The following is a 25,238-nucleotide window of genomic DNA, read 5'->3' as shown; positions in this document are numbered from 1 at the left end:
AAGGTGCAGAGATTCAAAGGTAATACCAAACGCAGTTAAAATAACACATCACATAAAGTCTTCTAAAGCTAACCAAATACTACACAAAGCTAGCAAATTATTATTAATAGAGACAATACAGCACAATAGGAGTGAATTATCTTCTTTGGTTCTTTCGGTAAAGTCACGTAGAATGAGAATAAAATAATAAATTGATAAAATAAAATAACACAATAATATTCTCACGACGTTTCGGCCACAACACAAGCGGCCTTCATCAGGTGAAGGGAGCGAGACTGTCTGGTAGGACAGCGCTGGAGTGAGAGAGCCACGTTCAGATCACGGCTTTTAAGCTGTGTGAGAGGAACAAAGAGCCTTGACGAAGGAATTAGCATAAAATTTAGCATTGAAAAGGCTGAATGATTAGCTTGTGACTGGTCACAGAAATAGCTATGTTAAAAGTCAAAGCATACACATCCGCAGAGGCACCCATTGTTAAAAGGAATTAGCATAGAATTTAGCATTGAAATAGCTAAATTAAGGCATTCGCTTGTAACTGCTACAGAAATAGTTACGTTGAAGTCAGAGCATACACATTCACCGAGGCACTTAGTACAAATCAAAACAGGAGAATTTAGCATTCAAATAACTAGGCGAATTTAGCATTGAAATAACTGGGTGATTTGCTAGTGACTGGTCACAGAAATGACTACAAATCTGAGCTATTCACAGTACTATATAGTGAACCAATAAAAACTAAAATATAAATTACCTTCATGTTATCAATAAACTCTATATTCTCCAATCAGCTAAGCTACCAACCATAAGTCGTTATATATCACAATGCTATATGGCGAAAAAATGGGTGGATTCTTACCCTCAAATTTCCGTACCACGGATAGCTACGGGCCCCGTTCAGACGGACGAGTTCGTCCATGGTCGGAACAGAGGAGGGGGAGAGAGACAGCTGCGAAGCCCTAGTATACTCCATGTTGTAAACCATACCATTAACCGTGGTGTGAGAGGTATTAAGAGGCAATGCTGGCGAAAGAGCTGCGGTCTGAAGGTCATCGTAAAATTACAATTAATTAAGAACAGAAATGATTTAACACATCTTTCCAGTGGTTACTGAGCCTGAATCCATCTTCTCGGTTGAAATTGTCTCTGTGCTTGTATATGTGAATGGCCTCATGAACGAATCTCTCATGGTAGCCAGTTGGTTTGCAAAGAACCTCCGTCTTGGAGAAGTCAATGTCATGTGAGCCCACTGAATTGTAACAGTGATCTGCCACGGCAGAGGAGTTCGTCTTACCGTGTTTCAAGTCTGCTTTATGTTCGCGGATGCGATCCGAGATATGTCTTTTGGTTTCTCCAATGTAGCTACTACCACAGAGGCACTTTAGTTTGTAAACGCCCGGGTACTGTATGTCTGGAAGAGCATCTTTTACAGATGGAAGTAAATCACGGATTTTGTGTACTGTGTTGAATCGGACCTGGATCTTGTGTTTATTCAGGATTTTGGAGATCTTTTTAGTGACCCCTGCAATGTAGGGTAAGGTGATGGTTTTGAGTGGCTCCACAAGAGGATCCTTCTTCATGACTGGAGTGATGGCTTTGCGGATTGTGTAGTCGGAGTAGCCATTAGCCCTGAGAGCCTGGTGTACGTGTTTGAGTTCACTGGTAATGTGTTCCTGGTCGGAAATGCATTGGGCTCTATGGTATAGAGTCTTGATGAGGCAGTTCTTCTGGGATGGATGGTGGTGGGAATCCGGTTTCAAGTAAGCATCTGTATGGGTAGCTTTCCTGTAGACAGAGTGGCTCATTGAACCATCATGTCTCCTTTTAATTAAGACATCCAGAAAGGGTAGTTTGCCATCTTTTTCGACCTCCATGGTAAATCTGATGGGCAAACGGGATAGGTTTTTTTTATTATCTCTAAAAGTCTTTAAGTTGAAGGTTTGTAAGTAGAGTAGTGCCTGTACAAACTCGGGTGAACGTTTCCCCGCAGCGGCATCGCTGCATCTGACTGGCGGCCACGATGAGCTGGGGCTACCTCACGCAGCTGCTGGAGGAGGTTCATCGGCACTCCACCTTCCTGAGCAAGCTGTGGATCACCACCTTCCTCATCTTTCGCATCATTCTCACGACGGTCGCCGGCGAGTCCATCTACTACGACGAGCAGGGCAGCTTCTCGTGCAACACGGAGCAGCCCGGCTGCGAGAACGTCTGCTACGACAGCTTCGCCCCACTCTCCCAAGTCCGCTTCTGGGTGTTCCAGATCATCGCGGTCGCCACGCCCACCATCATGTACCTCGGCTTCGCCGTGCATCTCATCACCAGGTGCGGAGGTACCCGGAGGGAGTTTTCACAGCGGGGGAGCTACGGTGGAAATTTGAATGGCTGCCCGCAGTTGGAAATGTTTTAATTTGTTTTTTAATTAGGCTGCGCCGTCGATTTGGTCACGAGTTTGAACGGTGAAAGGGCCGGCAAGGTTTCCCCTTGACTTAGGAACGGAGTTCCGTTCCCGAGCCCCCTGTCAGTATGTCCGAACGGCTAGTTCAGTTCAGGAGGGCGAATGTGCGCTGTGTTTAAACACGCATATGGTCAGCGTCGTAAAATATATTCTGCGGTTCAACAGCAAAAAGGGAAGCATTGTTAAACTCTTCAACAATAAGAAATATAATACATTTGCATGCGATATTATAATTGCATAGTGTATCTATATGTATAAAAGGGAAATTTGTGAATGTGTTCAAAATGTTTAGCGTACTTCCTGACATTTAACAAACTTGAGATTTGCCATGTGGGTACTTTCCATACTGTGCACCATGCAAACATTATAAAAATAGACTTGTTTTTTTTTGGGGGGGGTGGGGGGGGAATGATGATGAAGTGTGGCGAGAATCGATATCTGGTGAGCTTTTGTGGTATCAATTAAACGGGAATAGGCCGATTCTAAAGAAATCTACAAACTTCAATTCCTTTGCGCGATCTAAAGAATCGAATCTTGGCGCACGAGCGTACGTTTTTTTTCCGCTGCGCTAATTTTTATGAATGAGGTAATGATCATCGTTTTTTTTTCATTTGTATATGTTATGTTTTTAAGTTTTGAGAAGTTTTTCAATATATTTTCCCCCGGGCAACGCCGGGTGCTTCCCGCTAGTAGTAAATAAAGCGTAAAATAAAGGAAGGTAAATATTTTCACTTACCTCGAGTCCCGATGCTGGCTTGCTTGTAGCGCACAGACATCTACACCAACAACCGCCGTTTGCCACTAAGCGGTGGTGACGTCACCACGGTGCTTGTGCCAGGCTACGTGCACGGTAAGGCCACGCACACACAGACACACGCGGACGCACACGGGGCCACACGCACACAAAGACAAAAATCCCCCATGTAGCCTTCACAGGCTGTCGGGATAAGCGCTGCTCGTGAGCGGCGCCTCAAAGCACACGAGGGGGGTCTATGGCCAAAGCCACGCCGGGCTGCATTTTTCTCCCCAGTTGGCAAAGTTTTTACAAATCGCATCAGCTACTCATTCGAGGCTGAGTCGACCTAGGGTAGGCCCAGGACCGATTCAGATCATTGCCACCGGCACGGACACTTTAAGTGGTCTCTCAGAGGCGACGATCAGAAGTGAAAGTGGAATCCCGGACAGCCTCGTAGCTGTCGCTGTTCGTCGTAATGTCGCGTTTCATAGCGAGTGCATATTTCCATTTGCTCGCGACGTTTCACACTGAGGGGTGAAACTTAAACGCCGCCGCTCTCTGTCGTGGTAGGATCGAGTACAAGCGAGACGAACAAACCAAGCGAGCCAAGCGAGCCGGCGGCCCCGACCGCGTGGTTGAATGCACGGAGAAAGAGGAGGAGAAGGTGGAGGAGGTGGAGGGTGAAGAAGATGGCAAGGGGAAGCAGCACAACGAGCGGTGGTGGATCAAGACGGACGGCCTGATGGTGGCCTACACCCTCCAGCTGCTGGCCCGCACGCTGGCCGAGGTTGGCTTCCTGGTGGGGCAGTACCTGATGTATGGCTTGGAGGTGGCCCCGCGCTTCAAGTGCGTCCGTGACCCCTGCCCGAATAGCGTCGACTGCTTTGTGTCGCGCCCCACAGAGAAGACCGTCTTCCTTCTGGTCATGTACGCAGTCGCCAGTCTCAGCCTCCTGCTCGAACTGTCCGAGATTGCCTACCTGGGGCTGGGCACCATCCACGACTCGCTGAGCGGGAGGCACCGGCTACGGAGCAGGTGGGGGGCCTCGCTGGCGCGGTTGGCCACGGTCGGGGGGGGGGGGGTGCGGAAGAAGTTCGGCACGCGTGCGACCGACTGTGTCGGAGGTTGTCGGCTTCGGTGTTGGATCGCGAGAAACTAAAGCGTCGTCTCGTCAAAGCCGTCAACTTGTAGTAGCGGCGTTGCGTCACGTAAACGAAACGTGCCGGGTCGCTACCGGCTCGACACTCGCCGGCTGCGTGTCAGAGAGTGACCCCCAACTACGCCGACGATTCGAGTTTCCGTGACGTTTCGCCGATGATGACAACAGCAAAAAACATCATGGGACCTCCCTTGCCAGTAACAAAATATAAGAATTGGTTTTACCCTTTCTAGTAATAAAACAGCTGTGTGAACGTGATAACACCAAACGTAAACCTCTTGCAAGGAATCATCTCACTGCATTGGCCACGCACACGGTACTTGTAATGAACATGCAAACAGAAAAAAACATGCTCTGGTAGTCTACGAGATGATGATGCATTGTCTTTGAAACTGATTGTTCCACACCAGAGACAGCTTTCTTTAGAGCCTCGTGTGTCTCACCCCGAGCTGTCAATGTCTTCGTAGTGGCATTGTCCTCTCATCTAACACTGTTTGAGACTAGGCTCTAAACAAAGCTGTCTCTTATTCTTGGTTCTTTCGGTAAAGTCACGTGGAAGGGAAATAATAACGGTTCCGTCAGCTTCCCAACCGCTACATATAGATGTTGTGTATAGTTTATAGTGTAGTGTATAATGTAGTGTATGTGTTGATAGCTATATATATAGATGTTGTGTATAGTTTATAGTGTAGTGTATAATGTAGTGTATGTGTTGATAGCTATGTATATAGATGTGTGTAGTTTATAGTGTAGTATGTAGTGTATGTGTTGATAGCTATGTATATAGATGTTGTGTGTAGTGTATAGTGTAGTGTATAATGTAGTGTATGTGTTGATAGCTATATATATAGATGTTGTGTATAGTTTATAGTGTAGTGTATAATGTAGTGTATGTGTTGATAGCTATGTATATATATGTTGTGTGTATTGTATAGTGTAGTGTATAATGTAGTGTATGTGTTTATAGCTATGCATATAGATGTTGTGTATAGTTTATAGTGTAGTGTATAATGTAGTGTATGTGTTGATAGCTATGTATATAGATGTTGTGTATAGTTTATAGTGTAGTGTATAATGTAGTGTATGTGTTGATAGCTATATATGTTGTGTGTAGTGTATAGTGTATGTGTTGATAGCTATGTATATAGATGTTGTGTGTGTAGTGTATACTGTATAGTGTAGTGTATGTGTTGATAGCTATGTATATAGCTGTTGTGGGTAGTTTATAGTGTAGTGTACAATGTAGTGTATGTGTTTATAGCTATGTATATAGATGTTGTGTTTGTAGTGTATAGTGTAGTGTATGTGTTGATAGCTATGTATATAGATGTTGTGTTTGTAATGTATAGTGTAGTGTATGTGTTGATAGCGATGTATATAGATGTGTGTAGTTTATAGTGTAGTGTATGTGTTGATAGCTATGTATATAGATGTTTGTAGTTTATAGTGTATAGTGTAGTGTATGTGTTGATAACTATGTATAGATGTTGTGTGTAGTCTATAGTGTAGTGTATGTGTTGATAGCTATGTATATAGATGTGTGTAGTGTATAGTGTAGTGTATGTGTTGATAGCTATGTATATAGATGTTGTGTATAGTTTATAGTGTAGTGTATAATGTAGTGTATGTGTTGATAGCTATATATATAGATGTTGTGTGTAGTGTATAGTGTAGTGTACGTGTTGATAGCTATGTATATAGATGTGTGTGTAGTGTAGTGTATGTGTTGATAGCTATGTATATAGCTGTTGTGTGTGTAGTGTATACTGTATAGTGTAGTGTATGTGTTGATAGCTATGTATATAGATGTTGTGTGTAGTTTATAGTGTAGTGTACAATGTAGTGTATGTGTTGATAGCTATGTATATAGATGTTGTGTTTGTAGTGTATAGTGTAGTGTACGTGTTGATAGCTATATATATGTTGTGTATATTTTATAGTGTAGTGTATGTGTTGATAGCTATGTATATCGATGTTGTGTGTGTAGTGTATAGTGTAGTGTATGTGTTGATAGCTATGTATATAGATTTTGATTTAAAGCTTTCGTGACTGCAGTAATTCATATTCTTAGCTCTTTCGGTAAAGTCACGTTGAAGGGAAACAATAAAATAATACAATATATATATAAAACAATAAAAATTCTCATGACGTTTCGACCATAACACAAACGGTCATCATCAGGTGTGTCGGTTCGCATTAATTAATTTATTTTTTTGCAGTGTTTTTATTTATTTAAAAAAAACGTTAGCGCCACGCGCAGCGATTTGGCAGTTTATTTAGAAGGACGAGTCCATCTATGTTCTGAAAAGAGGAGGGGGGAGACGAAAAATTAATGTATGCTGTCTGAAAGCCACTGTAAGCGTGAACAATCAATTAAGACCTGAAATGGTTAATCAAATCTTTCCAATGATTGCTAAGCCAGAATCCATCTTCTCGGTTGGAATTGTCTCTGTGCTTGTATATGTGGATAGCCTCATGAACGAATCTCTCATGGTAGCCAGATGGCTTACAAAGAACCTCTGTCTTGGAAAAGTCAATGTCATGTGAGCCTACTGAATTATAACAATGATCTGCCACGGCCGAGGTGTTAGTCCTACCATGTTTAAGGTCTGCTTTGTGTTCACGGATGCGGTCCGAACCATGGCGTTTGGTTTCTCCAATGTAACTACTACCACAGAGGCAACTTAGTTTGTAGACACCAGGGTACTGTATGTCCGGAATCACATCTTTTACAGACGGAACCAGATCAGGGATTTTATGTAATGTGTTGAAACGGACCTGGATCTTGTGTTTATTCAAGATTTTAGAGATCTTTTTTGTGATCTCCGCAATGTAGGGTAAAGTGATGGTTTTGAAAGGCTCCTCAAGAGGGTCCTTCATGGTTTGAGTGATAGCTTTGCGGATTGTATAGTCGGAGTAACCATTAGCCTTAAGAGCTTGGTGTACGTGCTTGAGTTCACTGCCTATGTGTTCCTGGTCGGATATGCATTGGGCTCTATGGTGCAGAGTCTTGATGAGAGAATTCTTCTGTGATGGATGGTGGTGGGAATCCGGTTTTATTGTTTTATATATTTTTTATTATTTTATTGTTTCCCTTCAACGTGACTTTACCGAAAGAGCTAAGAATATGTATGTAGATGTTGTGTGCACTATACACTGTACTATACACTACACTATACACTGCACTATACACTGCACTATACACTACATTACAATACACTGCACTATACACTGCACTATACACTGCACTATCCACTGCACTATCCACTGCACTATACACTACACTATACACTGCACTATACACTACACTATACACTGCACTATTCACTACACTATACACTATACACTGCACTATACACTGCGCTATACACTACACTATACACTACACTATACACTACACTATACACTACAGTACACTATAAACTACACTATACACTATCCACTGCACTATACACTACACTATGCACTGCACTATACACTACACTATACACTACACTATACACTACACTGTACACTACACTACACACTACAGTACACTATACACTACACTATACACTACTATCCACTGCACTATACACTACACTATGCACTGCACTATACACTACACTATACACTACACTGTACACTACACTACACACTACAGTACACTATACACTACACTATACACTACTATCCACTGCACTATACACTACACTATGCACTGCACTATACACTACACTATACTATACACTGCACTATACACTACACTATACACTGCACTATACACTACTATACACTACGCTATACACTACACTATACACTACACTATACACTACTATACACTATACTATACACTGCACTTTATACTACTATACATTACACTATACACTGCACTTTATACTACACTATACACTGCACTATACATGCGATATAACCAAAAAAACCTCTATCATGGAGAGTGTATATATATTTTTTTGTTAATGAAAATACTCTTCTTGAAATTCGACTCGTTTCTAGGGTCGCAGATGCCGTCGAGCCGGAATCGACGACGGGTCCCAGAGCGATGTCACCGTCAGAATTGTGGCAGCTCCTTGACGAGGTGCAGCAACTTCAGACGGAGCTGGGAGTGACGTCGAGGCCCCACCAGGAGCCCCCCGAGCAAGACGCTGGCGACGCCTCCCGCAAGTCTTGGGTTTAGCGTGCTAGTATTACTCTCGGGCGTCGTTATCGCTCAATCGCTTTTTGCCATCCCACGTTCCATTTACTCGGCCCCCCCAATGCGCCGCCGCCATTTGGATCGTCTCGACTTTGAAGGTCTTCTTGACATTCTTCCGTCGAGATTCAATCGGAGGCGACCGTCTGCGCTTTTACGATTCAAGCGGCAGAGCGCGGGCACCCCGCTAACCCGCTCGCGACGGCACGGGGGGCACGCCGGCACCCAGCCTCGTGGCTCGGGGGATTCGGCGCTGGGTTTGTAACCCAGAGCGTTGAGAGTTCAAATCTCCTTAGAACGCGTTTTGTGTGGCATTGTGGCTTTCGCATTCGGCCAACGTATAAATGCACGAGTCGGGGGGGGGGGGGGGGAATGTTTGCGTGAGTTTTTAATCAATATGGAGGTGTGTTTTGATTAAAGCAACCCAAATATTTTTGTTACTTTAGCTTACTTCTTAATTTGCGTGAGTTTCTGTTTTCGTTGTTTTATTAAACTTCCTCGTTCATCGGTGGATAAGAGGGCCTGAGTTTAGCGGGCACGTCGTTATTATACCGTAACAGCCTGCTCCGATTTATATTTTGTCAAACCAAAAGGCGTTTAAGATGCTGGCTATGCGGTTTGTGAACAGCTGTGGCCAAATCTGAACGGCAGGTGACACAGTGTTGTATGTATTGTTTTTCTGAAAAATATTCAATAATTTGGGAAATGTAAATTATTATTGTGTATTTCATGTTAATTGATGCTAATTGAGTAAGTTTAATGTGATCAATCGCACACACCCACTAAACACACGCACACCCCCACTAAACACAGACACGTAGGTAAAATAAAATAAATGAAAACTAAATTAAATCACGACGTTTTGGAGGCAACACAAGCTTCCGTTTTCAGATGGAAACCGTCAGCAATATTGCTTTGATACCAGGCTACAGTCTACATTAGTGGTTTATTATTTTATTTTATGATAGACAACAACCGCCATTGGTCACTAAGTGGTGGTGACGTCACCACGACGCTTGTGCCAGGCTATGTGCACCTTGAGGCCAAGTGAAGTGTCGAACGCCCGCTGGCATGTCACGGGGCAGACCCAGGTGCCACTGGTCGACTGACTGAGATGACTGAGATGACTGGCTGATGCACCACCTGTGCCCCCTACTGTGCCAACTTGCTGTGCTTTAGACAGACACACAGACAGACAGGACAGGCAGACAGACACAGACAAGAGGAACACAGAGACAGAGAAAGAAAGACAGAGAGACACAGGCAGAGAGAGACACAGAGGCAAACAGAGATACAGACGTACAGAGAGATGTTGAATCGAACACTTAACTCGCTCCATTGAAAGAGATTCCTCGATCTTTGCCCATCCCCGAAAGTCTTCTAGTTTCTATTTATTTCATTGTGTGTGGTGTGTACATGTAAGCAATGTGGGATATCGATGTACACGGATATGAACAAGATCAGCAGACAAGACGTCTTTCATACTCTTTGGTTCTTTCAGTAAAGTCACGTAGGTAGAAGAAAAAATAATAATAATAATAAAAAAAGAAATCACGATGTTTCGATCACAACACGAGCAGTCATCCTCAGGCGAAACATCCCGACATTGTCGCGGCAGAAGTCACGTGAGTTACAGAATGTGACAAAGGTGCTCCCCCCCCCCCCCCCCCCCCCGTGGCTCGCCCCGCTCAGCTGAGCATTGTTTTAATGCGGTGGGCTCACGTGAAATGTATTCTGTAAAAGGAAGGTACTTTGAAAACCCACTGGCTTTACTCTTTTACAGTGAGGGAAAAAAGTATTTGATCCCCTGCTCATTTTGTACGTTTGCCCACTGACAAAGAAATTATCAGTATATAATTTTAATGGTAGGTTTATTTGAACAGTGAGAGACAGAATAACAACAACAAAATCCGGAAAAAGGCATGTCAAAAATGTTATAATTTGATTTGCATTTTAATGAGGGAAATAAGTATTTGACCCCTCTGCAAAACATGACTTAGTACTTGGTGGCAAAACCGTTGTTGGCAATTACAGAGGTCAGACGTTTATTGTAGTTGGCCACCAGGTTTGCACACATCTCAGGAGGGATTTTGTCCCACTCCTCTTTGCAGATCTCCAAGTCCTTAAGGTTTCAAGGCTGACGTTTGGCAACTCAATCTTCAGCTCCCTCCACAGATTTTCTATGGGATGAAGGTCTGGAGACTGGCTAGGCCACTCCAGAACCTTAATGTGCTTCTTCTTGAGCCACTCCTTTGTTGCCTTGGCCGTGTTTTTTGGGTCATTGTCATGCTGGAATACCCATCCACGACCCATTTTCAATGCCCTGGCTGAGGGAAGGAGGCTCTCACCCAAGATTTGACGGTACATGGTCCCGTCCATCGTCCTTTTGATGCGGTGAAGTTGTCCGGTCCCCTTATCAGAAAAACACCCCCAAAGAATAATGTTTCCACCTCCATGTTTGACGGTGGGGATGGTGTTCTTGGGGTCATAGGCAGCATTCCTCCTCCAAACACGGCGAGTTGAGTTGATGCCAAAGAGCTCCATTTTGGTCTCATCTGACCACAACACTTTCACCCAGTTGTCCTCTGAATCATTCAGATGTTCATTGCCAAACTTCAGACGGGCATGTATATGTGCTTTCTTGAGCAGGGGGACCTTGCGGGCGCTGCAGGATTTCAGTCCTTCACGGCATAGTGTGTTACCAATTGTTTCCTTGGTGACTATGGTCCCAGCTGCTTTGAGATCATTGACAAGATCCTTCCGTGTAGTTCTGGGCTGATTCCTCAGCGTTCTAATGATCATTGCAACTCCACGAGGTGAGATCTTGCATGGAGCCCCAGGCCGAGGGAGATTGACAGTTCTTTTGTGTTTCTTCCATTTGCGAATAATCGCACCAACTGTTGTCACCTTCTCACCAAGCTGCTTGGCAATGGTCTTGTAGCCCATTACAGCCTTGTGTAGGTCTACAATCTTGTCCCTGACATCCTTGGAGAGCTCTTTGGTCTTGGCTATGGTGGAGAGTTTGGAATCTGATTGATTGATTACTTCTGTGGACAGATGTTTTTTTATGTATACAGGTAACAAGCTGAGATTAGGAGCACCCCCTTTAAGAGTGTGCTCCTAATCTCAGCTCGTTACCTGTATAAAAGACACCTGTTGTTATTCTGTCTCTCACTGTTCAAATAAACCTACCATTAAAATTATAGACTGATCATTTCTTTGTCAGTGGGCAAACGTACAAAATCAGCAGGGGATCAAATACTTTTTTCCCTCACTGTATATAAGTGTTGTGTCCTTAACTAACCACACGGAGACATCTGGTTGAGGCAACGCATTTATTATAACTCTTTCGAACTCGGCTCTACACATTACTGAAACACGAAGGGGTACGTCCCCTTCCTCCCGATCGCCTACGGGAGTGACAGCCTACCTTCTATCGCAGCCTGCACACTCCGGGCTCTGCTACCCACAGGTCCCTTAGCCCGGCGTTAAGGGAAGACTGGATGAACCGTCATAGCCAGGGTATGGGAGCTCACCTCTGGTCTGCTACAACCCGGCTCTGGCTAGAGCCTGGGGAGGGTCCCAGGGTGTCCGAGCCACCTAGGTCCGCTACAACCCGACTCTAACAAGAGCCTCGGTTGAGGGTCCCCGGGTGCCGGTCCAGTCTTCAGGTCTTCGGATGTCTTCAGGCTTGAGTTAGCGAACACTGCCTCGGCCCGTCCAGAGGGCCGGCCTTTTATCCCCAGGTCGGGGTCACCCCTCCCCTCCTGACCCCCCCCCCCCTCCCAGAACCTTCTGAAAGGTCTTAAGGGGCCTTAGGGACGGGTGGGGGGTCAGGGGTGTCAGTCTCCGTTCACAGGGGGGGGGGGGGGTTAACCTTTGGTCGACCCCTACGCACCGCGCTCTCTCTCGGCTGCCCCGTTGACCCGTGAACGTGGTGGCAGGTCAGCTTACAGTGCCTTGTTATGGCGCTTACGCACAACTTCGTGACGAACACTGCACGTTCCGTCATTTTCATGCATGGGGTGCTGCAAACCTACGCGCCCCCTGCATGAACGACGGAGGCGCAGGAACAGACGTTCAATCGTGTTGAAATCGATCTGCAGACGACGGTCTTCTCGCAAGCTTTGTGTCGCCTCATCTCGATCCCGCGATCCCAACCAGGTGAAAGTCCGCATCGAACCGAACCCCTGGCAAAGCCATCTACTTAACGACGAGAGAAAATTCACACGAAATATCGTTTTCAATGAATAAGCTGTTAATGAAGAAATACAATTATTTAATTCAAAACATAATACAATTCAAAGTTGTTTCATTTTCAAACTTCAAAACGGAGCATTGAGAGCTTGCGTGGATGCGTCGTTCTTGTGCAATTTATTTCGTGATTTTCCTGGCCCAAGGCCGCAAATGGTTGTGAGGGGCGCCGCAGGCGGTCAGCCTTGCTTCAACCCTTGGTTGTGAACATCCAGACGTTAATCAGCAAGGAGCATTTCTAGTCCTAGTTCGACAAAATCTACGTCAACACGTAATACAAAACTACAATTTGTGTTGTAGAGAATGAATCTCCTCTACGTGTAACCTTTGAGAGGTATGCCATGTAACTGATTAATGATCCGAGTGTGCTCCCTATTTCAAAGACAATGAGTTGCTCCAGAGGGAGAAGCTTCCTGAAAACACAAAATACCCTTTGACCTGTATGACAAGAACAATGAGTCTCACCTGAGTTATCTGTACAGGTTACTTCCAAAACACACACTTTGTCCTAACATCACTTATTCAATGTTTAACCCTCATAGACAAAATGGTACATGTATGCACACAATCAGACAAGTATTATTGACAGGCATATTAACAAAATTCAATTACTACACTGAAATATACTGCATCAGGTTACATCGCATTAACAAGAAGCTATTTTAGTATGTACAACATACTATTGCGCCATTCAAAACGAGTAGGCCATTGCATACTGGCGTCTGGGTCAAAATTTATCAAATTCTAAACATTACCTACAAACTCCACAACTAAGATGCCACATCAACCATCGCCTCCTACTGACAGGCTCTTGTGCACATGTAGGCCGGAGCAGGGCCACCACCTTGTGCCACACAGGGGCAGCTGCTACTTGGGGATGCTCTTCGAGTGTTTGAGACGAGATACGACACAAAACTCCGAATTGCCGAGGCGATTAAGCAAGCACCATATAAATGGAATTATTAGAACCTAGTGAATGCTTGGGAGCTTATTCGACTCTCGCTCCTGGTTAGAGATCTACCCAACCCACAGGTCCACAAAGACTGGCCGCTCTTACCCTGCAGGTTGAACCTAGGAATTGAGTGTTCAACTTCATTCTTGTCATTAAAGGCCTGTGATAAAGGTGCATCTATTGGAGCGACATCGTTTCAAGCTTACACATCTACCGGGTCTCCATTTGAGTTGTATTGTCTCGGAGGAAGTCCACCCACACCTCCACTTCCACAAACTGCTGGGAGTTGCCTCGCTCTGCCTCACAGTCAGAATTCACCTCCTGCTTCACGTTGCCTCCATCGATGTGAAGGTCCCATTTTGGAGCTGAATCTTCATCTTCACATTTTACCCTCACTTCTTCGCTCTTCACTTCTTCACATTTCACCTTGACCTCTTCAGATTTCACCTCGATACCTTTAAAAGTGTCCAAGCTGGGATTTTCTTCCGGTTGTTTCATGAGGGATGGGCTCATTGCGTCACTTTGACTTTCACAAGCTGATTTCAGACTCCACTCCTTGTGGATCTTCTGATGCTTTTGTGTTCTCTGGTGTACTTTAAGATTTGATGAACGTGCAAACGCCTTCCCACACACACTGCACTTGAAGGGTTTCTCTCCCGTGTGTGTTCTCTGGTGTTCTACAAGAAGAGATGAACGTGCAAACGCCTTCCCACACACACTGCACTTGAAGGGTTTCTCTCCCGTGTGTGTTCTCTGGTGTGCTACAAGAGTAGATAACTGTGCAAACGCCTTCCCACACACACTGCACTTGAAGGGTTTCTCTCCCGTGTGTGTTCTCTGGTGTTCTACAAGAAGAGATGAACGTGCAAACGCCTTCCCACACACACTGCACTTGAAGGGTTTCTCTCCCGTGTGTGTTCTCTGGTGTATTACAAGAACAGATAACTGTGCAAACGCCTTCCCACACACACTGCACTTGAAGGGTTTCTCTCCCGTGTGTGTTCTCTGGTGTTCTACAAGAGTAGATGAACGTGCAAACGCCTTCCCACACACATTGCACTTGAAGGGTTTCTCTCCTGTGTGAGTTCTCTCGTGCCGTGTCAAATTTCCAGTACGATCCGTGCTGTATGCACACCAGTCACAATGTTGCCTTGTAGTAACGAGCTGCGCCGAGCGCCTTTGCTCCATCAGACCAATTCTGCAGAGGAAGCGTCAGAGGAAGCGTCAGCTGCAGACATAAAAATATAATATCTACACCATCTACACGTCAGTATCGATACACAGAGGAAAGCATATATACACAGTAAAACGTGACTTACACGTCTATACTTATTCATATAGTCATGATATAGTGGAAAAGTGTCCCAAATTCAACACACGGGCTGTTATGGCACACAATACAGAGGGAAAATGGTTACAAACATGCCTGGAAGCCCTCGTATCTTTAAAATGAATGTTAACCAAAAACTCCGAGCACACAATTTCAGCTGTCTGGCTTCAAAAGGAATATTTATGAAAGCTAACTTCAGCTGACATAGCAAAGGGTGTTTAAAATAATACTATTTGTGTTATGCAGAAATGCATAAATTAATGTTCAATCGCAACTTAGAGGTGTGAAGACATGCACAGATGTCCTTGAATGCTGGGGATGAACAGATCCGACTTCAGCTGCACGTGTGTGCTGTGTTAACTTCCTGACTCCATTCTTACAAAGAGTTGCAGAGGAAAACAAAACTAAACTACTGTTTTGATATAACCTCCGTGCTCAATAGAGTTAATAGACTTTACTGCAAACACAAACTTGACACTGTCACACACTCAAGAGGCGGAGCCAGGATTTTCAGGTAGGGGGGGCAACCCCTCCAGCAATGAAAAATGATAATTGTTAGTAAGTAAGGAGTTGTTAGTAAGGAGTTGTTAGTAAGTAATGACTTGTCCCTTACTTTTTATTCGACGCGTGTGATCGGCATTGCGCTCGCTGAAGGTGTTTGCCTTCAGGGAAGTCGTGTACTCTGTATACTCAACTGCGCAAAATTCTGTGAGTCGCTTACAATTGTTTTGCCGTTACTTATTGCCAATTATGGACTCGGACTGTTGTACTCTCATAGAGTCCCTGGCACGTAATAATATGCCACACGGTGGCAGTGGGGGTCACAAAATGCTGATTTATCTATATATATGAAAGGGAAATGTGTGGATACGTGTGTCTGTTTGAAATGTTTAGCATACTTCCCAACGTGCCACACACTTGAAATTTGGCATGTGGGTATGTTTCATACCGTACACAATGTAAAAAAATATAAAAATGGTCTTTTGTATTTTGGGGGGGGAATGACCATGAAGTGTCTGGCGTCAACCCGCAACACCTCTGAGTTAAGCGCTCTGCAATGCTTAGAGCTGTTAACAGCGTGCCGGGAGATTTTAGTTGGCGCTTCGCTCCTGGCCGATGAAGCCATTGGCTTCTCGGAGTTCAACACACATCCTCCGTGCGAAGAACGGGTAGAACTGCTATCTAAAATATGAAGCAGAACATTCCATCTGTTTGTTTGTGTGAAGCAGGAAAAACCTCTCCAATGCTGAGCTCTGGCGTCATGAAAATTTGCACAGCTAACACGGTCTGGAATTTCTAAGTGAACGTGACTATTTTCAGCTCGCCACGTCATTATTCCCTTCCCAAGTGGCCAAAATCGACCTAACGTAGAAGTCGGGTAAGGTTGAATTTCCTTGAGTGAAAACATCCGATTTAGGTAAATTTATTTGTTTCGGCTTTTTTCTTTCTATTTCAGTGAAATAGAAGAGAATGTGAAGTTAATCCAAGACAAGAATCCAAGTCCCGGGCGAAGCTGGGTAGTAAAGCTCGTTACTAATAAACCCCAATGATCCTATCAAAATTAGGGATTTCGATCGAATCGTTGGGGGGGCACGTGCCACCCCACCCCCACTGCCTCCACCACTGTCACACACTGGTATGATTCACAGGTGGTGGTTTGTCCAGACCCATGCCTGGCCACCTTCACCTGCTCAGTATTAATGCTTCCTCACTCCACCAAGTAGTTAATTGAGGATCAATCAACACAGCCGAGGCTGCGTGTCTCTCTTTCTCCCCGTGGTCGTGTGGATTTCCTTCCCGATCTCCCGGTCTCCCCTCTACATGTAGAGAATGAACACCGCCATGCATCTAGAGTGAACACCGCCATGCGTCTAGAGTGAACACCACCAAGCGTCTAGAGTGAATACCACCCCGTGTCTAGAGTGAACACCGCCACGCGTCTATAGTGAACACCACCACGCTGTTGACAAGCCCCACCTTGTTGTTATTGTTGTTGTGGGCAGGTTGCTTCTGAAAACAAGAGCGGTACAGCAGCTCAACGCGGGCGTGGCCCGGTAAAAAAATAAAAAAAACTGTGAATATTAAAAAAAAACAAAGTTACAAAGTAGCGAGCCAGGTGAAGAGAAATTAAAACTTAAGCAAGATACTCTTTGGTTCTTTTGGTAAATTCACGTAGAAAAAATTATTTAATTAAAAGTTTCAGTTTCATTTATTTGGTATAGCCCTGTGAGCCATTCGGCTCTTGAATCGGGTGCAACCGCAACAAACAAAAAACATGAACAAGAAAACATCTTGAAGTGACTATGTGACTGTGCAAACAGAAAATCCAGGGAAAAACAGCAAAATATTCCACAAAAAGCACCGTACACCAACGCTGTGTGCAAATAGCATACGACGTTTCGATTGCAACACAAGCAATCATCATCAGGTACAAATGAAAGAGAAAACAAACCTAGCAAACTTAGAAATGTAATGCAATACAACACAGAGAGTCGGCTAACATAACAGTCAACACCCCACCTGGTTGATAACATTCTTCCAAAGATTGCTCAATTTGAGAGACAAAACACAGACACAGAGACTCATAGAGAGAGATAACAGAGACACACAGAGAGAGATACACACATAGGCACAGAGAAACAACGCCTCTGTGTTGAGGCCTTAAATAGAGAGAGAGGGGGGCAGAGAGGGGAGGGGGTGTAGAGATATTAGCATGTCAATGCAAGGCCGTAGCCATGGAGTCAACATTGGGGGGGACCAAATCTTCCAGGGGGTCTGGGGTCCCCCGCAGAAAAAAAAATCTAAATTTGAAAACTAATTTCCTGACATTTCATAAAATATTGAAAAATTTCACTAACACATGGGATGGATTTTTTTATTTGATACAATAATGTATAATGTTGTATTACATTGCTCTGTTTTTTCTTTTTTACCTTTTCTTGTTTCATAGTATGTAATGGCAGAGATTAGGGTTCATAAAGTACACTGCAATCATATAAACAGAAATCTATGCATTGTTATATGAAGACAAGTCCACATTTTGTGGCCAAGGTTTAGCAAATTGTTTTTATTAACATAGCATCGCAATTATTCTTTTAAAAAATATTTTTATAGCAATATATTGGGTGGACATTTTGAGCATATTTGATTATTGGGGGGGGATATGTCCCCCCCCCATATAATATAATTATTATAACATATTATAATTACAGCCTTGTGTCAATGAGAGATTTGGAACTTTGGTGACTGCAGGAATAATAACACGAGGACACAGAGAGAGAGAGAGAAAGCACACTTATGTTCTTGGTTCTTTCGGTAAAGTCACGTAGAAGGGAAACAATAAAATAATAAAAATATTAAACAATACAATTCTCACGACATTTCGACAACACAAGCAATCATCATCAGGTGCAAAAACAATAGCAAGAAAATGTTCTTGCTGTGGTTTCCTGCTGTGGTTTCTTATTTTATTGTTTCCCTTCTACGTGGTGACATTACCGAAAGAACCAAGAATATGAATCCCTGCAGTCACGAAAGCTTTAAATCAAAACCACACTTAATCAAATAAACTGAGTAAAATTTGGAAATGTAATGCAATCCAACACAGAAAGTCGGTCAACACACAATGAACGCATAGCCTGGTAGATTACTTTCTTACAAAGATTGCTCAACTAAGCGAGATAATTGAAGCAAACGCGATCAGGCGAGGGCAGGAGGCAAGGCCCCGCGTGGCTAGGCCCTGCGTTGTAAAGTTCCAACCTGGACATCGATTCCCATGCTCGCTGCTACTCAACTGACATCCCTATGAGAGAGAGAGGCTCTACCTTGGTAAACAACAACAACAACCACCACAACCACCACCACAACGACAATCGCAATGAGAATTTCTCACCTCGGATTTCAGTTCACGCGCAGAGCGGCAGATTCCTGTTACCTCGTGACGTCACGCAGCAGCAGGAGATGACGTCACTTGCGTGGTACAAGAACACTCCCCTCCCGCAACGAGCGGGTCTTAATTTAAATAAATTATGTTAATGAGCCCGGCCCATACGTGGAGGGATGGGGCGTGGGTGCTGAACCCGTCGCAATAAACTCGCGACGGTCGACACGAACACATTATGTTAATGAGCCGCCAGTCACCGGGCGTAGCTTTGGCCAAATAAGGATTGTACTTGAACAGATAACGCAAGTTGACCCAGGCAGAGGTGACGTCACGCTCAAGGGCGCGGTAGACGGGGTGGGGTGAATACCTTGGTGACATGACGTCACTGGCGAGGTACACCTCCCCCTGGCGTTTCACGCCGATGAGGTAATGCTGAGTAGTGACGTCACAGAGCGGGATTGGAGTTTAAGTTGATTTAGATTAATTTTCCATTGCTCCCTCCCTTGAACTCAGCAACAACAACGTGGACATTGCATCCCACTGGGATTTTTAGCACACAGCGTTGGTGTACGGTGCTTTTTTCAGGAACATTTTGCTGTTTTTCATGGATTTTCTGTTTGCAGAGTCACACAAAGTAGTAACTTTAAGATGTGTTTCTTGTTCTTGTTTGTTGTGGTTGCACTTGATTCAAGAGCCGAATGGCTCACAGGGGTATACCAGATATATATCAACTGAAACTATTGTGTACACACTGTGTGTGTATGTAAACTGTGTGTGTACACTGTGTGTGCATACACTGTGTGTGTACACTGTGTGTGTGTACACTGTGTGTGTGTACACTGTGTGTACACGTACAGTGTGCACTGTGTGTGTACACTGTGTGTGTACAGTGTGTGTACACACTGTGTGTGTACACTGTGTGTGTGTACACACTGTGTGTGTGTACACTGTGTCACTGTGCCTGGCACAAGCGTCGTGGTGACGTCACCACCACTTAGTGGCGAATGGCGGTTGTTGTGTCACTGTGTGTGTGTACACTGTGTGTACACTATGTGTCACTGTGTGTGTCACTGTGTGTGTACACTGTGTGTGTACCCTGTGTGTGTACCCTGTGTGTGTACACTGTGTATACACTGTATGTGTGTACACTGTGGGTGTGTACAGTGTATACCCTGTGTATGTGTACAGTGTATACACTGTGTGCGTGTACAGTGTGCGTGTACACTGTGTGTGTGTGTACACTGTGTATACACTGTGTGTGTATGCTATGTGTGTATACACTGTGTGTGTACACTGTGTGTGTGTACACTGTGTGTACACTGTTTGTGTCCGAACCCCCGGCAAGGCCATCTACTTAATGACGAGAGAAAATTCACACGAAATGTCCTTTTCAATGAAGTCTTCCAGATGTAAATTGATACAAGCTTTTAATGAAGAAATAAAATCATCTAATTCAAAACACAACACAATTCAAAGATGTTTCATTTTAAAACTTCAAAACGGAGCATGGGGTACTTGCGTGAATGCGTCCTTCGTGTGCCGTAAATGTTGTGACTTTCCTGGCCTGAAGGCCGTCAATCTGTTGGACCATTATTGGTGCACAGCGTCTCAACAACAGCAGTGGGGTTTGCTTCAACCGATAGGTAACGAACATCCAGATGTGAATCAGCAAGGATCATTTCTAGTCCTAGTTAGACAAAATCTACGTCAACACGTAAGACAAAACTACAATTCGTGTTGTAGAGAATGTACCTCCTCCTATACGTGTAACTTTCAAGTGGTATGCCTTGTAACTGATTAATGATCCGAGCGTGCTCCCTATTTCAAAGACGATGAGTTGCTCCAGAGGCAGACGCTTCGTGAAACACAAGAGTTCTCTGTACAGGTTACTTCCAAAACACACACACACTTTGTCCTAACATCACTTATTCAATGTGTGACCCTCAGACAAAATATTACATGTACGCGCACAATCAGACAAGTATTAATTCTAAATTATTGACGGGCATATCAACAACATTGAATTACTGCAGCGAAATTGACTGCATCACGTTATATCGTATTAACAAGAAGTTATTTTACAAATACGCACCGTCTGCTTAACAGTGTATGTACAACATACTATTGTTGTGTCATTCAAAACGGGTAGGCCGTTGCATGCTGGCGTCTGGGTCAAAATGTAGCAAACTCTAAACATTACGCTACAAATAATAGATCACGGAGTTTCGATGGCAACACAAGCAATCGTCATCAGGTGGGACAAGCACAGCAGCAATAAGAGGAAACTGCTGGAGTAGGCGCCTACTACTTCAGCAGTTTCTCTTGCTGTGGTTGTCCCACCTGATGACGATTGCTTGTGTTGTGATCTAAACGCCGTGATCTGTTATGTTTCTACTACGTGGTGACTTTACCGAAAGAACTCAAGAGTGTGGATTCCTGCAGTCACGACAGCTTCGAATCAAGATTGCCTACAAACTACACAACTGAGATGACACATCAATCATCGTCCCCTGCTGACAAGCTCTTGTCCACATGCAGGCCGGTGCAGGGCCACCACCTTGTGCCACACAGGGGCAGCTGCTACTTGGGGATGCTCTTTGAGCATTTCAGACGAGGTACGACACAAAACTCCGAGTTGCCGAGGCGATTAAGCGAGCAAAGCGTAAAAGAAATAATCATGAGAACATCGTGAATGCTTGGGAGCTTATTGGCTCTCGCTCCTGGTGAGAGATTGACCCAACCCACAGGTCCACAAAGACTGGCCGCTCTTACTCTGCAGGTTGAACCTAGGAAATGAGTGTTCAACTTCACATTCTAGTCATTAAAGGCCTGTGACAAAGGTGCATCTATTGTAGCGACATCGTCTCTGGCTTACACATCTACCGGGTCTCCACTTGACTTTGGATTGTCTAGGAAGTCCACCCACATCTCTACTTCCACAAACTGCTGGGAGTTGCCTCGCTCTGCCTCACAGTCAGAATTCTCCTCCTGCTTCACGTTGCCTCCATCAATGTGAAGGTCCCATTTTGGAGTTGAATCTTTATCTTCACATTTCACCATCACTTCTTCCCTCTTCACCATCACTTCTTCCCTCTTCACCATCACCTCTTCATATTTCACCTCGATAACTTTAAAAGTGTCCAAGCTGGGATTTTCTTCCGGTTCGTGTTTCATGCGGGATGGGCTCATTGCGGCACTTTGACTTTCACAAGCTGATTTCAGACTCCACTCCATGTGGATCTTCTGATGCTTCTGTGTTCTCTGGTGTACTTGAAGATGTGGTTGCTGTGCAAACGTTATCCCGCAGGGAATGCACCTGAAGGGTTTCTCTCCCGTGTGTGTTCTCTGGTGTACTTGAAGATTTGATGAATCTGCAAACGCCTTCCCACACACACTGCACTTGAAGGGTTTCTCTCCTGTGTGTTCTCTGGTGTTCTACAAGAAGAGATGAACGTGCAAACGCCTTCACGCACACACTGCACTTGAAGGGTTTCTCTCCCGTGTGTGTTCTCTGGTGTATTACAAGAGTAGATGAATATGCAAACACCTTTCCACACACACTGCACTTGAAGGGTTTCTCTCCCGTGTGTGTTCTCTGGTGTTCTACAAGATTAGATGACTGTGCAAACGCATTCCCACACACACTGCACTTGAAGGGTTTCTCTCCCGTGTGTGTTCTCTGGTGTATTACAAGAGCAGATGAATGTGCAAACGCCTTCCCACACACACTGCACTTGAAGGGTTTATCTCCCGTGTGTGTTCTCTGGTGTATTACAAGAGTAGATGAATGTGCAAACGCCTTCCCACACACACTGCACTTGAAGGGTTTCTCTCCCGTGTGTGTTCTCTGGTGTTCTACAAGATTAGATGACTGTGCAAACGCCTTCCCACACACACTGCACTTGAAGGGTTTCTCTCCCGTGTGTGTTCTCTGGTGTATTACAAGAGCAGATGAATGTGCAAGCACCTTCCCACACACACTGCACTTGAAGGGTTTCTCTCCCGTGTGTGTTCTCTGGTGTTCTACAAGATTAGATGACTGTACAAACGCCTTCCCACACACACTGCACTTGAAGGGTTTCTCTCCCGTGTGTGTTCTCTGGTGTATTACAAGAGCAGATGAATGTGCAAATGCCTTCCCACACACACTGCACTTGAAGGGTTTATCTCCCGTGTGTGTTCTCTGGTGTATTACAAGAGTAGATGAATGTGCAAACGCCTTCCCACACACACTGCACTTGAAGGGTTTCTCTCCCGTGTGTGTTCTCTGGTGTTCTACAAGAGCAGATGAACGTGCAAACGCCTTGTCACACACACTGCACTTGAAGGGTTTCTCTCCTGTGTGAGTTCTCTCGTGCCGTGTGAAATCTCCAGTCCGATCCGTGCTGTATGCACACCGGTCGCATTGGAGCCTTGTCATACCGAGCTGCGCTGAGTGCATTTGCTCCATGAGACCAATTCTGCAGAGGAAGCATCAGAGGAAGCGTCAGCTGCTGACAGAAAAAAATAATATCCACACTATCTACACGTCAGTATCGATGCACAGAGGAAAGCATATATACACAGTAACACGTCACTTACACGTCTATACTTATTCACATATTCATGATATAGTGGAAAAATGTCCCAAATTCATCACACGGGCTGTTATGGCACACAATGAGAGGGCAAATGGTCATGAACATGCCTGGAAGCCCTCGTATCTTCAAAATGAATGTTCACCCAAAACTCTGAGTACACAATTTCAGCTGTCTGGCTACAAAAGGAATATTTATGAGAGCTAAATTCAGCTGACGTAGCAAAGGGTGTTGAAAACAATACTATTTGTGTTAGGCAGAAATTCATAAATTAATGTTCAATCGCAACTTAGAGGTGTGAATCCAGGCTCAGATGTCCTTAAATGCTGGGATGAACAGTTCCGACTTCAGCTGAATGTGTGTGCTGTGTTAACTTCCTGTTTCCATTCTTATAAAGAGTTCCAGAGGAAAAGAAAAGTAAACTACTGTTATGATATAACCTCCGTGTTCAACAGAGTTAATAGACTTTACTGCAAACACAAACTGTACACTGTCACTGGGCAAACAGGCGGTGGCGTGTCTAGAATCATGCCTGGCCACCTTCATCTGCTGAGCATTAATGCTTCCTCACTCCACCAAGTAATTAATTGAGGATCAACGAACATATCCGAGGCTAACTGGAGTTTGCGTGTCTCTCTCCGTGGTGAGATGTTAACTACCTCACCTGGTATACAGGAGGTCGTGGGTTCGATCCCGACCCTGACGCCTGCTGTATATTTGGAGTTTGTGTGTCACTCCGTTTAGCGTCTTTGACCGATAGACATTGACACACGTATTCTTGTTTCTTTCGGTAAAGTTACGTAGACAGAAAATAACAATAACAGATAATACAATTACATTAAATACAGACCACTTGTGTTGCGATCAAAACGACGTGAGTTTTTTTGCTTTATTTACATTTTTTTTGTTATTTTCATTTAATTTTCTATCTACGTGACTTTACCGAAAGAACCAAGAATATTAATTCCTGCAGTCACCAAAGTTTTAAGTCAAAACATTCACACACGTTGACAAAGCCTCACCTTGTGTTGTTGTGGGCAGGTCGCTTCTGATAACAAGAGCGGTATAGCAGCTCAAGCGGGCTTGGCCTGGTGAAAAAGAAAATAAAAACTGCGTGAATATTTATAATAAAACAAAGTTACAAAGTGGCGAGCCGGGTGAAGACAAATTAAACTTAAGCGAGATAATTAAAGTGAATGCAATCAGGCGAGGGCAGGAGGCAAGACCCCGCATGGCTAGGCCCCGCGTTGTAAAGTTCCAACCTGGACATCGATTCCCATGCTCGCTGCTACTCAACTGACATCCCTACGAGAGAGAGAGAGGCTCTACCTTGGTAAACAACAACAACAACCACCACCACAACAACCACCACCACAACAACCACAATCGCAATGAGAATTTATCACCTCGGGTTTCAGTGCAGGAAGCGATAACTTCCTGTTACCTCGTGACGCCACGCGGCAGCAGGTGACATGACGTCACTTCCGGAGTACGAGACACGCTCCTAAATTAGAGAATGAATAAATTATGCTAATGTAGACATCCGTTAACGTCGTGAGTGCTGAACCCGTCGCAATAAACTCGCGACGGCTTTAACGGACACATTATGTTAATGAGCCGCCATTCACTGGGCGTAGCTTTGCCCAAATAAGGATTGGCACTGGAATGATATCGGCAGTGACCCAAGCGGAGGTGACGTCACG

At 44.5% G+C, this 25,238-nt stretch overlaps 2 protein-coding genes and 1 pseudogene across 2 annotated transcripts; 1 reads left to right on the top strand and 2 right to left on the bottom strand.

The window, feature by feature from the left end:
- The first annotated feature begins 1,991 nt into the window (after window positions 1–1,991).
- Window positions 1,992–8,899, top strand: LOC142915620 (gap junction gamma-1 protein-like). The gene is made up of 3 exons (XM_076061345.1): window positions 1,992–2,319; window positions 3,759–4,223; window positions 8,344–8,899. The coding sequence occupies exons 1-3, from the start codon at window positions 2,018–2,020 to the stop codon at window positions 8,522–8,524; spliced, it is 948 nt and encodes a 315-aa protein (XP_075917460.1). The 5' UTR covers window positions 1,992–2,017; the 3' UTR covers window positions 8,525–8,899.
- Window positions 8,900–12,801: 3,902 nt separating this feature from the next.
- On the bottom strand, window positions 12,802–19,043 carry LOC142915645 (uncharacterized). The gene is made up of 3 exons (XM_076061369.1): window positions 18,968–19,043; window positions 17,053–17,147; window positions 12,802–14,943 (listed from the first exon to the last, which is right to left on the bottom strand). Exon 3 carries the CDS (start codon window positions 14,931–14,933, stop codon window positions 13,956–13,958), a length of 978 nt encoding a protein of 325 aa, XP_075917484.1. The 5' UTR covers window positions 14,934–14,943; window positions 17,053–17,147; window positions 18,968–19,043; the 3' UTR covers window positions 12,802–13,955.
- A 1,333-nt stretch (window positions 19,044–20,376) lies between these two features.
- On the bottom strand, window positions 20,377–23,414 carry LOC142915644 (uncharacterized; annotated as a pseudogene).
- Between the last annotated feature and the right edge of the window lie 1,824 nt (window positions 23,415–25,238).

This window comes from Petromyzon marinus, unplaced genomic scaffold (assembly GCF_048934315.1).
Source record: "Petromyzon marinus isolate PM22_M1 ecotype Great Lakes invasive population unplaced genomic scaffold, UKy_Petmar_22M1.pri1.0 PM_G_Scaffold_33, whole genome shotgun sequence".
Classification (NCBI taxonomy): Eukaryota; Metazoa; Chordata; class Hyperoartia; order Petromyzontiformes; family Petromyzontidae; genus Petromyzon; species Petromyzon marinus.
Note: the sequence above shows the minus strand (reverse complement) of the source record. Positions and strands in the feature narration are given on the sequence as shown.